Source organism: Haliotis asinina, chromosome 1 (assembly GCF_037392515.1).
Source record: "Haliotis asinina isolate JCU_RB_2024 chromosome 1, JCU_Hal_asi_v2, whole genome shotgun sequence".
Lineage (NCBI taxonomy): Eukaryota > Metazoa > Mollusca > Gastropoda > Lepetellida > Haliotidae > Haliotis > Haliotis asinina.
In genome coordinates this window covers 26921532-26934139 of record NC_090280.1, presented here as the reverse complement: position 1 = coordinate 26934139, position 12608 = coordinate 26921532, and the positions used below count along the sequence as shown (strand labels likewise).

The 12608-nt window shown below is 39.0% G+C and overlaps 1 protein-coding gene across 1 annotated transcript in view; it reads left to right on the top strand.

Moving 5' to 3' along the window:
* The window catches only part of LOC137289462 (uncharacterized), a 39199-nt gene extending 29866 nt beyond the window's left edge, over positions 1 to 9333 (top strand). The window contains exons 3-8 of the mRNA XM_067820859.1: positions 3239 to 3380; positions 5085 to 5132; positions 6101 to 6133; positions 7106 to 7234; positions 7487 to 7543; positions 8643 to 9333. Of these exons, the coding sequence (XP_067676960.1) occupies positions 3239 to 3380; positions 5085 to 5132; positions 6101 to 6133; positions 7106 to 7234; positions 7487 to 7543; positions 8643 to 8728 (495 nt within the window). The 3' untranslated portion in view covers positions 8729 to 9333. The remainder of the gene's footprint in view (positions 1 to 3238; positions 3381 to 5084; positions 5133 to 6100; positions 6134 to 7105; positions 7235 to 7486; positions 7544 to 8642) is intronic.
* The last annotated feature ends 3275 nt before the right edge of the window (positions 9334 to 12608 follow it).

The window sequence follows — 12608 nt, the reverse complement described above, 5'->3', positions numbered from 1 at the left end:
TTACAGTTTGTTTATCATGTCTATCAGACTGTGAAGGAGTTGTAGTCGAAGGAGTTATAGTCTTTTGCGTAGACTGAGCTGTATCTGTCTGAGTAGACTGTTCTGAGATAGACTGTGGAAGATCAGGTGAGATAGACTCAGGAATATCTGAATGTACCCATGTGAGGTCAGTCTGACATGAGCTTGACGAAGTTAGTACTGGCGTAGTTGTTCCTTTTGATAAGGTTTCAGATGTTTTTGTGATAGAGGCGTACGTTTCAGTGTGCTCAGTAGATTGTACAATCTTTCTTGCTTCAGCAAAACTGACGTTCCTGGAGAATTTGACTTTATTAATTTCCATTTGCTTTTTCCAGATGGGACATTCTTTCGAAAAGGATGAATGATTTCCTGAACAGTTTGCACATTTTTTCTGAATACTGTTACAATCTTCGGTTACATGTGTATTCTCAGCACAGTGAGCACATGTAACAGACAATGTGCAAGTATTAACACCATGTCCGTACTTTTGACACTTAAAGCAGCGCAGGGGATTTGGAATATATATGTCAACATTGAGATTGCAGTAACCTGCTTTGATTGACTTTGGAGGTGTTGGAGCTGAAAATGAAAACAAATATGTATTGGTTTGGACAGTCTCATTATTTCTCCGTGTTGTGAAACGTTTGACGAAAGATACTCCTTGATCTTTCATCTCGGACATTATATCGAGCTCAGTCATGTCTGCTAGAAGACGCTCACGGTCTCGAACTATACCTTTGCTTGTATTCAGTGTTCTGTGGGCAGATACTAATACAGGGACTCCGACAAACATATCAGTTGATAACAGGTTGGTAGCTTGTTGTTTTCTGCTACATTCAATCAGCAGTGAACCTGATCGCAAACGTTTGATATCTTTCACCTCACCTGCAATGCCAGAGATGCCTTTTGAAATTGCAAAGGGATTTAATTTCAAAGGAGTCTTGTCAAGTGTTTCAATAATCAAAAAACGCGGCCAGTGATCAATTTGTACAGAGGGTCGATGCTGATCGTCATTTTCCAATTGACGTTTGGTTTTTTTGTTAGGGGTTTAGTAATCCATGATTACTGGTATATTGGTTCGTCATCCGAGCTCCCCACCCACCACGGAGTATCACAAGGACAATGCTAAAGCAAGCGGGCCTCCAGCTTGCAGCACCAAGGATACTCGAATGATATACTCCAGCAGAAGAATCAAAAGATTAATAATTCCACCAGATTGGCCCATGAGCCACCGCCTTCTGGCATAGGACTCTAGGCAAAGTTCAGAACAACATATTTCAAATTACAAATATTTTACACAATAAAGCCAAGACCAAAGTACACCAATTCCAAATGATATTTGTGCAATGATAAATACAAGTATAATCCATGCACAGGGCTTGGCATGACCAGCCGATTGGTCGAACCGGGCCCATTCGACCACCCGTCTAGGCGAAGTCAGGGCCAAAGTGGTGTATTGAGCAACAGGAACAAGGTTGCAAGCTCCTATTGCCCTCAACCACCAGGATCCCTTCCTCCGCCGACACAGGGCCGCAACCCACGGCCAACAGGTTGGTGGACCAAATATCCCCCCGGGTCCACTACGGGGGTGTCGGCGAGCTCTTAGCATTACCCAGCACCCACCACGAGGAGGTGGCTCGCCACGGGTGCCCCCGGGTTAGAATATTGGCCTTCAGTATCTCGTGTTTGTCGTGAGACGCGACTAAAGAGATCGGCTCATCAAGCTCGCTGACTTGGTTCACACGTCATTGATTTCCAGTTGCGCAGGTCGGTGCGCATGCTGTTGATCTCTGGATTGTCCAGTCAAGACTCGATTATGTACAGCTCACCGCCATATAGTTGGATTATTGCTTGAGTGCGACGTAAAACTAAACTCACTCACAAAGAAGCTTGAAAGCATTATTTCCCATTTCCCATTAGGTGCCTGACTTTGAGGGTGCGGGTTCGAATCCCGGATGGGACTCAACCAAAAACAAAAGTACTAGAATTTGTACTTTCCTAAGAAATCCTATCCTAAATATGACACATGCTACTCCAAAGGAATAGGAAAGGATTGGCACAGCAGAGGTAATGGTGGCTTTGACCTTATTTCGAGCATTTAGATCTGAACTCCCGATTTTCTGTAAGCGAGATTTGTATTCAAGCCGAAATTTGTCAATAATCTGAGGATTCTGGAACTTGTCTCGAACTGCGTTCCAAGATAGGTGTAGGCCTGATCTTCCATAAGATGCTCAAAAACTCCTCCCCTTCTAACGTGACCAATCCATCAGTTACCTTGCCACGTTTCAAATGAAGAGTATTTCATTTGTCGAGTCCAAATGTCAATCAATATCATTAGAAAGGTCTCAACATGTACAGCCCCTTCTTTCAAATTGATATCCCCTTTGGCAAGGAGCTCGATGTAATCCATGTAAAGGAGATGAGTAAGAGGTGTTGCGGATCTGTGCTGAGGCGCCACTGGGAGGTAGGCTTCCTCTTTGTTGAGCAGAAAGCAAAAAGACAAGGAAATATAAAATAGCCATGGACTAAAGGAATCCCACTGAAATATTGGCTTTGTGCCTTGATCCTTTAAATGCAGATTAAATGTTACCATATTATTAAGCATATGTCTCAGGGCTTCGATAATGTCACGGAAAACAAAACACATTATACTGAGGATAACGGTACTTGGCTCATACATTATATATTTTCATGTCACAATTTGTTAAAACAGTATTGTCATTATGTTACCATTAAATCTTTTAAGATTCAGTGGAACGTTGGTTGGTTGTTTGGTTGTTGTTTAAGGCCGCACTCAGCAACGTTCCAGCTTATGGCGACGGCCTGTAAGTAACCGAGTCTGGATCAGAAAATACTACTGAGATACGATGACATTTACAACAAGCATTGATTGCTGAGGACCAATTCTTACCCGAATATTCACGGGTCTGTACGGATAAGACATCTGGATGAGCAACATCATTTTTTACATCATCAACACTATTAAACATCATTAAACACTAACTTTGGAACAATGATCCATTATATTAATCTGGCATAGTATGACATTGTGGAATGTGCTAAAGACTGTGGGCAGGCGTACAATTCTGCAATTCTACATGTTCAGAAAATAATCCACTGTAATTATGTGTTTTCATCTGTGTGAGATACAGTCAAAATATTGCAGTCAACATATTGTACATCCCAGAATCACGGAATCTATATGTACATCTATTTTCAGTCTGTCAGGAATACTACATATGGGAAAAATGAGAGTAAACCCACAGATAATACCTACGAATTGTGTTCTGAGTATTTTGGCTGTATGGTTAAATGCAAACGCGAATATGACTGCTCGGAAACACCTTGGAAGTGCTTCAACGGTAAGTTAGCATATCTCCTTAAGAAGGTACATTAAACCTTGCCTTTTTTGCATTTTTACTATAGAGGTAGATAATTTGGTTTCTAATACATAACTGGTTCATGAATGTATGTGAGTGCATGTTTGGATGTGTATACAGTTTCTGCCCTGAGGCACTTTCCCTCATATAACGATAGCCCATAAAAACCCCGTATTAGACCAGAATAAAGACATAACAATAGTACCAATCTATCTGAATTTTTTTCTGCAAATGTTTAGCTTTTTATTTACTCTGAGCACATGCATTGCGCATGTGCTACCGACTATCGGGTCACACAAAATGCACACACAGATTAGTTCCAATGTGGCATGAATATGTAGTGAGCACAAATTTGTCTTTCTCAAAAACATTAACCCACATGCAAACCGGACAACGATGAGTGCCAATATGTTGCATTGCAGTGTGAAGTAACCTTTACTTGCACAATATTAGTTAGGTACCAGGCCATTATAATGAGGCGTAAATTTGTTTTAGCTGTATTTCACTTCGACGTCCCGAGCTAACGAAGGTACACTAATCTGAAAACAAATTACGTAACCACAGATGAATATGAAAATTATGATGTTGAATATCGGTGTACACTATCACGACTTGCAAGAGGTATCACAGCACGTGTCCGTGTTATAGAAGGATGAAATGCCATTCGTCACTACTCGCCCCTCTTTGTAACTGCCATGAGGACTCTACCTCCTCTCGATGCATGTTGTGTGCGAAAATACGACAACCCTATCAGAACGCGCGTAATGTTTCCAGTGCTTTGATCAAATTAATCCCGAGTAGCAAAATCGTTTATGACATTGTTTAAAAAATCATACTGAGAGAACATAGTACAGAAATATGTTGAGTCATGTGACGTTTTTACAAGGATAATGCTATGGGCGGCGAGAGTGTATTTCGGACTATCTTGCACGCTTGTATAGGAGATTGCGATTTCAACAAAAAATATAAAATGTTTCAACACAATTGCATAACATCTACGTATACATCAGCAGCTTTAATGGGATTAAAGTTTGCGCCTCTGGGGATATTTTAGTCATTCATTATTTTTTTAATGTATTCATTTTAAAATTCCACCAAGGGTATGGCAGCAAAGTTACACGAATGTTCAGTTTGAGAAATATTTTGAAGGTATTTTTGAGTATTTGCTTTGGGATTTACTGTATGTAAAAATAATTTGCATACGTAATAAAGCAAATCCCATATGGGATTTTAAAACCCTATTTTGCAAAATACATTTGAAAATATAACGTGAACAGCTGTTAATAACTGGAGATAGATTCTCCCTCCAGTCCTGTCAAATAGGTTTTATTCTATTAGATGAATAAATATAAACAAAATCAGCAGTGAAATGTGCGAGCGTTTCAGTCATATTAACTACCATTGCAATCAAACAGGAATAGTGAGTCTGTCATGCTTGAAGTAGCTCTGATGTTAGAGGAGTTAGTCACGAATGATAAGATGCGTATAAGTAATTCTAATCGTCTGACGGGTAATTCACATTGAAGCAGCCTAGTAAAGATTCGCAACAATTTGATTCGTTGTTTTAGACATTGTGAAATATCGAATGTAGACGTGAGTACAATCTTTTTGATGACATATTCAGTGATGGCACGGTATGTGAATCATAATCTCTGTCTCTGTATTTTATTACAACAAACTCAACAGGAGGAATTACAAAAGACTCTAAAGAAAGACGGCGAAAGAGAGCATTGGGTAAGGAAAAAACATTATTAACGCTACCATCGCTTGAAATTCTATGTTTGGTTAAGGTCAAATGTTTTATGTATATGGAAAAGCACAGAATGTGTATCTCAAAGGCCTAGTCGTGATGCATTTATCACATTCTTTTAAATGATTAACCTGTTTCCATTTATCTCAGATGAAACGAAGTACGAAAGGTGATGTCAGTTTGGATCTGATTTTCATAAACACTCTGCTAACGTTGATTAGTGGATATAAGGGAAGTGCCGCGAATTTTTCTCTTTTATATGTGCAGTTTAATGCACAATGGAGCAGGAATACATTTGCATAACCTTGATTCTTGAAAACCATTAATTTTGTAATAATGTCTGCCCGCCAGAATTAGTTGAACAACGAATTCTCTTCAAAGTGTTATGCATTGTGTTTCGTTGTCTCTCTGACTCTGCTCCGGTCTACCTCTCCAATATCCTCACTCCATATTTGCCTTCTCGATCACTGTGGTCTCAGAGTAAAAATCTCCTCCACGTCCCCAAAGTACGATCAACCCTACATGGACACCGAACTTTCTCCTACTCTGCTGCTGTACAAGGCGACAATCTTCCTCGGCATCTCCGCCTCTGTACTGATTTCTCCTTGTTCAGGAGCCAACTCAAGACGTACCTCTACAAATGAGCTTTACATCAGCGATCCCCAACAATCTCTCTTCTTTACTTGTATATAGTGACTCTGGAACTTTTGTGCTTTTTGAGCAAGTAACGGGCATGGATGTATGCGCTATATAAATGTAATATTATTGTTATTATTATTAAAACAATTTTCACTGAATATGAGATAGGAAAATAATAATCCAGACAGTAAATGCACACAAGAAATAAAATTTTGCAAGTTTTCAAGTTTGTTGAATTGTTCTAGGAAGGATGATGTGGTAAATTATAAAGGGTATCTAATTCCTTAATTACTTTTCCTATGTCCTGTTTTAGATGTGAATAGTGAACAGCTTCACATCTGTGAAGGTAAGTATGAAATGCATGTATATATGTTTGTGAAATGTTTGTCATGCATTTTAGTTATCCATATCCTTTGCATAGCATCCAGTGCCCATAAATTAACTTATATTAACGTATTTTTACTTCTCATGCATAATCATTCGATCGTCATGAAATATAGTTTAGTCACAAGAGTGAAATGTATTTTTCACCCATCATACCGGGCCGATGACAGTGACCCCTGCTACAGCTAGAGAACAGAAGCTGTGCCCAGATTTTCAGAGAAATACATTGCGCTCATGCATTAAATAAAGGTTCCTGTATGTTAAATCGAAATGAAAGAACATATCAAAATGTGGAAATATCTACCCCCAAAACTCGCGATTACCACACAGTTTGCCTGAAAGTGTCAGGTCGGTAGTGACCCGTCATTTGTATGACATCGGCAGAGACACTGATATTGTTAGTAAGAGGCCCTTAAGCTTGCTTGTCCCAAGCAGTTGCTACACGAAATCGGGAAAACCATTACTGTTTGAGATTCATGGTATCTCGCGCACTTAAGGTTATTGAAAGGATATATTGGACACTGTCTCAAATGAATGATGCTGTTTTGTAATAGATTTGAGACTTTCAATCAAATTCCAGCTATAACAACTATTTATTCAACCTTGGAGCTGACACCAACGATAAATGAGACCAAAACGTGATCTTAGTCGTCATCCTCTTTACTGGACAGAATAAGTACATATTAATAGGTAACCAGAATAGATAATAAACAGCTACAGATAGTACAATTGAGCAATAAATTGCCAGGGGCGGAAGGTAATGGACCGTGGTGACTTGCAGTATTTTTGCTACCTACATGGACCTTAGGTGGATTAGCACGTTCGTCGGTGATTGTATAATAGCTTAGCCAAATATTGAAATATTGTGACTGGGTGTAGACTCGTTCCACTGACTAACAATCTGTGTGAATATAACGTAGCCCTTGTTTTACAGCGATCCCCGAAGAGCATTCAGCAAGCCGAACAATTATTGCTGTCTGTGTTGTCGTTGCTGTCATTGTTGTCATTGCTGTTGCTGTTGCTGCTGTATGGCAGTTCAGAAAGAAACGCAACTCTCATACTGGTAATTGCTTGTCTACTGCAATCTCATCACAGTCTTTAGACAGCTGTATATGTGTTGTGCCCGTGACATCCCACAGCTGATAACATGATATACCCAGTATGTAACTTGTTAGAATATGATCAGTTGTACATACGCGTAAGCATTGGAAAAGGGTAAACAAACTGTGAGAACATAATGTCAGTTTTCATCAATCCCGGTGATACTTACCAGGACTCGAAAGAACCAAGCTCATTTCTTCTTTACGTTTTACAGTGCCATCAAGAGAATCGGATGAACCTACCTTTTGTGTCCATAAAACAGATCAGCCAGGTAGGCATTCGTTCCTGCTGGGACGTATGGATATACATATTGAGACATGGTCTCCAAAATATATATGTTCTGAAAAGCCATAGCCCAGTCTGCTTTAACAACACATCCTTGTCCCGATTGGCAAAACATACCAAGTCATTGTACTCTGCACTTTCATCTTATAGTTTGTTTGTACATATGTTTCCACCCTTTGTTCTTGTGTAAACTTAGTTGTATTTCTGGCAATTTTACATCCCTGAATATATGTATTCATATCACAGTCTTTAGTTGTCACAATGGCAACTTTGTCTGCTGTAACTGAATCGGGATTAAATAATTGAATTTTAGTAGCATAGATGATTCAGTATCAGGTAGGGTCATACACATCCAGTATTTTGGGCACATACCACGACTAGGTTCAGAGTGCACTTCTATAGCCACTGCTGATATATTTCGTAGCTTCGAAAGCTTCAAACGTAATATCTCATTTTCAATGTTTCCTGGTCTTTTGTAATTTGGCCGGGTCTTGGTTATAGTCGTCAAACAGGAAGTGGTATGTCATCAGAACTTGCTGCATCACGAGCATGTGGTCATGCTCACGATAGCTGGGACACACATCCTCCTGTGTATTTTCTCTTCTCCATGCACGGAATAGATGCTGAACAATTCAGTGTGGTGTCAGTGAGTGGGTTAAGATTTTAAGTCAAATCAACAATATACAAGACATATCAAGACTAAAACCAATTCGAACTTCGTGATAAAGACACATCATTTCTTTATTATCTGTGTCAACGAAAAACAATAAAATTACAGATTTCAAAAGGTGATGAAAGAAACTTGAAATCATTCCAATAACGATGCGAATTAAACATTTGCATGAGATGACTAGCAACGAAAGGTATGTCACCAAACATGAAATACCTCTACTTCCTTAGCTGAATTTATACCTTCCCTTCAGATGCTAGCGATTGTAGGTAATATTACCCATTTATCTAAAAGCTACAAATATTCTACGATCAAAAACAATAGTAAATATGAATATTCAATTTAGTGTAGAGTCACCGTTGGGACATATATGTAACATTTAAATCAAATGATTTAAAATCCTCTTTTCTTGCAGAGTCTCTGTCCTTTTTAGCAGCGACAACTCAGTCAAACGATGGTTCAACATGTGAAAGTGGGCAGAAACTGGAGGTGGCAGGTTAACGAACAAATGCTGTCTCTGTAGTTTTTTCGTTACAGTACCAAAACAACGTGGAGTGATGTTCCAAACAGAAGCTACTTATCCTTCCCACACCCGTACAAATATTGCTAAAAGCAGAGTCTAATATATACTTCCTTTCAACCGTTTTGACTCTCTTAAAACACTGACTGCATGTTATTGATATATACCTGGTTACATCGAGGATTGATTTCTCCACTAACTTTGGACATCCAGCTGCACACCTTATGCAGATGAATTGTCCGAGGATCCTGCATCGAATTGCTGAAAAACATGTACCAGTGCATACCAGCAGCTGCATTTTGGTGTTAAGGTTTCTGAAGAATTTTCACTTATTGTTATAGTTTCATTGAACTAATAACAATGCTCTTTTCAACAGTTGCCCGAAGTGACTATATTTACACTATTGAGTCTAAACCTTTGAAAGGAAATATGTTTTTCATTTATGATCATGCTATATCAAGTGTATGTGTTTATTTCAGCAGTATTACAGTTATACAATGTGGTTTGTAAACAGTCTGGATTTACCAATCCACTGGTTGACACCGTGTGTCTATGAATCACTAACTAGTGATGATACTAGGTGTTCGCAAAAAAAAAACAAGCGTCAGATCCCTTTCCATGATCAGAACGCATACTATTTATTAAGGATGTAATCATCTGCTTTGTTTATGAATATGGTAAGTGAATATGCATAAAACACGATGAAATATCTATTACGAAGTACATCGGGAGTATGTATGTACTTCACTATGGTGAAGTTTCATAATTTCATCGCGCCTTTACTCAAGATTCCATAACGCCAAACATAAGCAATGAATATTCAGAACATCGTAAAAATTGTGTTTTAAAGCTCACGATAATTAATGTCTTTTCACATCGTTAAAAGTTACTGAACTGACTAGTGCTCACTGCGTCTCGTCTTTATGGCTGATTGTATGCTTTTCATGTTGTCGATTAAGACTTTTTTAACCGCTTTACTGATTTTACTTAATTTTATATTATTTTTTCGAATGGATGTTTGGATATTTGTAGAAAGAGTAGAGACTACAAACATCCATGACCACCACATTATTACAGTTTACATGCTAGGTTCACCAAACTTCACACACATGTTAATCATTACCCACACATATCCTGTTTGCTTCATTGAAGTGTATCAGAACTTTAGTTTTTGCCTTTTCCACAGAAAAACGACTTAGTCTTAAATGTGTTTGATGGTTATCCTGTCCAGAACATACCACCGAAACTATACATGCCAGGTACACCAAACCTAATACAGAAGTTAATAATGATCCATGGATGTGCCCTTTGTCATTTAAAAGTTGACGATATATTTTTCCGGTTTCTACGGACATATGATTAGACACGTTCTAGTTTTTAAAGGGTTGTCAAAACACTCGAAATAGCACGCATAGATCTGGTTGAAATAGTGACATATTAATGTTTATAGACAACAGACAAAGATACAGGATATTGAGTACTTGTGTGCCTTCTGATCTATCTTGTTGTCTTACATGTATTATTTTCAATCTGAGGTGTTAAGCTTGAGCATGTACTCTTCTCTTCACTTTACTCTGTACCCGTTTCTATGAAATAAAGGAATTAGACAAGAGAAATTTGCTGCTGATTGTTCACATTAAACTTTGATGATGATGATGATGATGATGATGATGATGATTTTAACGGAGAAGGACGTATAATGTGAATGACTTCGGCTTCACCTGGTATGTGCGTCCTCTGTTGAGCAGTATAAGGGTGGAGAGACGTGTAGATGTGAAAGTGCACCGTCAGTTCAAGCTTCACTTGGTAAAGTGATCCTCTGTTGAGTAGTAATAAGGGTGGAGAGACGTGTAGATGTGCAACTGTGCTGTCAGTTTAGGCTTCACCTGATACTGTGGTCCCCTGTTGAGGAGTATGAAGGATGGAGAGACGTGTAGATGTGGAACTGTACCGTCAGTTTAGGCTTCACCTGGTACTGTGGCCCTGTGTTGAGGAATATGAAGGGTGGTACCAACCCCTTCATGTAAATTGTCTGTTTGGTACACTAATTATGCTCAGATTATCTTTACACTTACGCAGTACAAGAAGTTGAGTCCGCGTCTCAGGAGTCACGTCACTGTTATATATGCTTACGTTGTACACTCCGGCGTTCTTTACGACAAGAGTGTGGAACATGAGACTGACTAACTTTCGCTCCCACGTCCGCCACGAGATGTATTGACAGTCAGCTGAATCCCAGGCCTCGTCCCGCTGTGTGTTGGTAATTACAGTGGAAGCTGTCAAAACCGGCATCTGTCCAATCCGACAAGTTGTCAACATCGGCATAAAATCTCAGTTCCCCACCAGGCTTCTACATTTATCATCAGCACTACAATGCGGCTTATTTCTTCTGCTCCAATGCGTGCCGGTTTTGACAGCTTCCACTGTACATGCAGAAGCCTATTTCCGTTCATGGTGAACAGGACAGTGGAACCGCTCCGTTTGGGCTTAATGTGTTGGTATGTGAATATATTGTAAAATCCGTAACTGACTCACTGATACTCAACGACATGTTGACACTTGTCTGCCACCGGCGACGGGGTTCTAATATGAAGCCGAAGTTACACATTACTCACACAATTACGCTGTTCAGTTGATTAAGTGAAAGGTTCAAGCAGCCATGCATGACAATACCAACTGTGCCAGACCTACCAAACATCAACAGCTTTTAGGTAAAATGTGACATCATTATCATTTCGTCTAATGACGGTTTACCTTCTACTCACGAACTTCAGATACACATGGTGAATACGTGAGTAAGTTAAGATTTTAAGTCACATGGGCAATATTTCAGCCATGTCATTATATTTGTGTAATAAATCATGGTAAATTATAAAACCCTGTCGGCAAAGGATATCACAAATACAATTATTGTCATTTTTTGAAAATCTAAAACATCTTAACCCATGAAAGACAATAAAACATACAAAAGTGTATTATATCACCAACAAAGGAAGGTAGATAACAACGGGACATGGAAAGATTGTTCTGCATTTGAAATAATTTTTTTCATCGTATGTTAACCTTACAAAACATAAACTTACACCATTGCTGCATATCATCCCTTTGCCACTTGTCCCCTGTATCTTCTGATCGACAGTTACAAGGTTGTTCTTTACTGAAAATCCTTGACCTTAAGATTTGTCGAATTCTGATTGGTCTTTAGACAAAGTATTAAACACCGTGTGGGTGCATTTGTCAGAGTGTACAAATCGTATACTCACTCAAATCTCTCTCTACCCAGGTTGTACAAATGACCTTGACCTCAAATAGAATGGAAAAGTTCATTTGTCGTTTATCAAAATACCAAACCTTTTGCGTCTCCTTCTGCCGCAGATTGAACGCTGGTTTATAAAGATAAGTTGAATAAAAAGATCCTAGCGGTAATAAATTACCACACGGTGTTTTGAAAGGGTTACGGCACTGTAAGACTCTTGGTAATCCGGTTGCGCCTCAAGAAATATGGAATTTGTAGGGGTCTTACAGTCCCGTAACCCTTTCAAAACACCGTGTAACTAATGATCTTTCATAGTGTTCATAGTCGGTGGTTCGTGATTGTTGTTTTCCGCTGAACAACTGTATTGTCAAAAGGAATATCGTACGTACTTCAGTGGAAAACAACAATCACGAACAAACTACCGTTACAGATTGGGAAAGAACATTAACAAAAGGAGCACAGAATGACATTACATTCCACTGTATAAAGCAGTTGAAAACAACGTTCACATACGTGTTGCAGTTACTGTCACACATACTCCGCTCTTACAACACACTTGAGACAACATTCAATACTCGCCACTTTAACAGAACAATAAAAAGAAC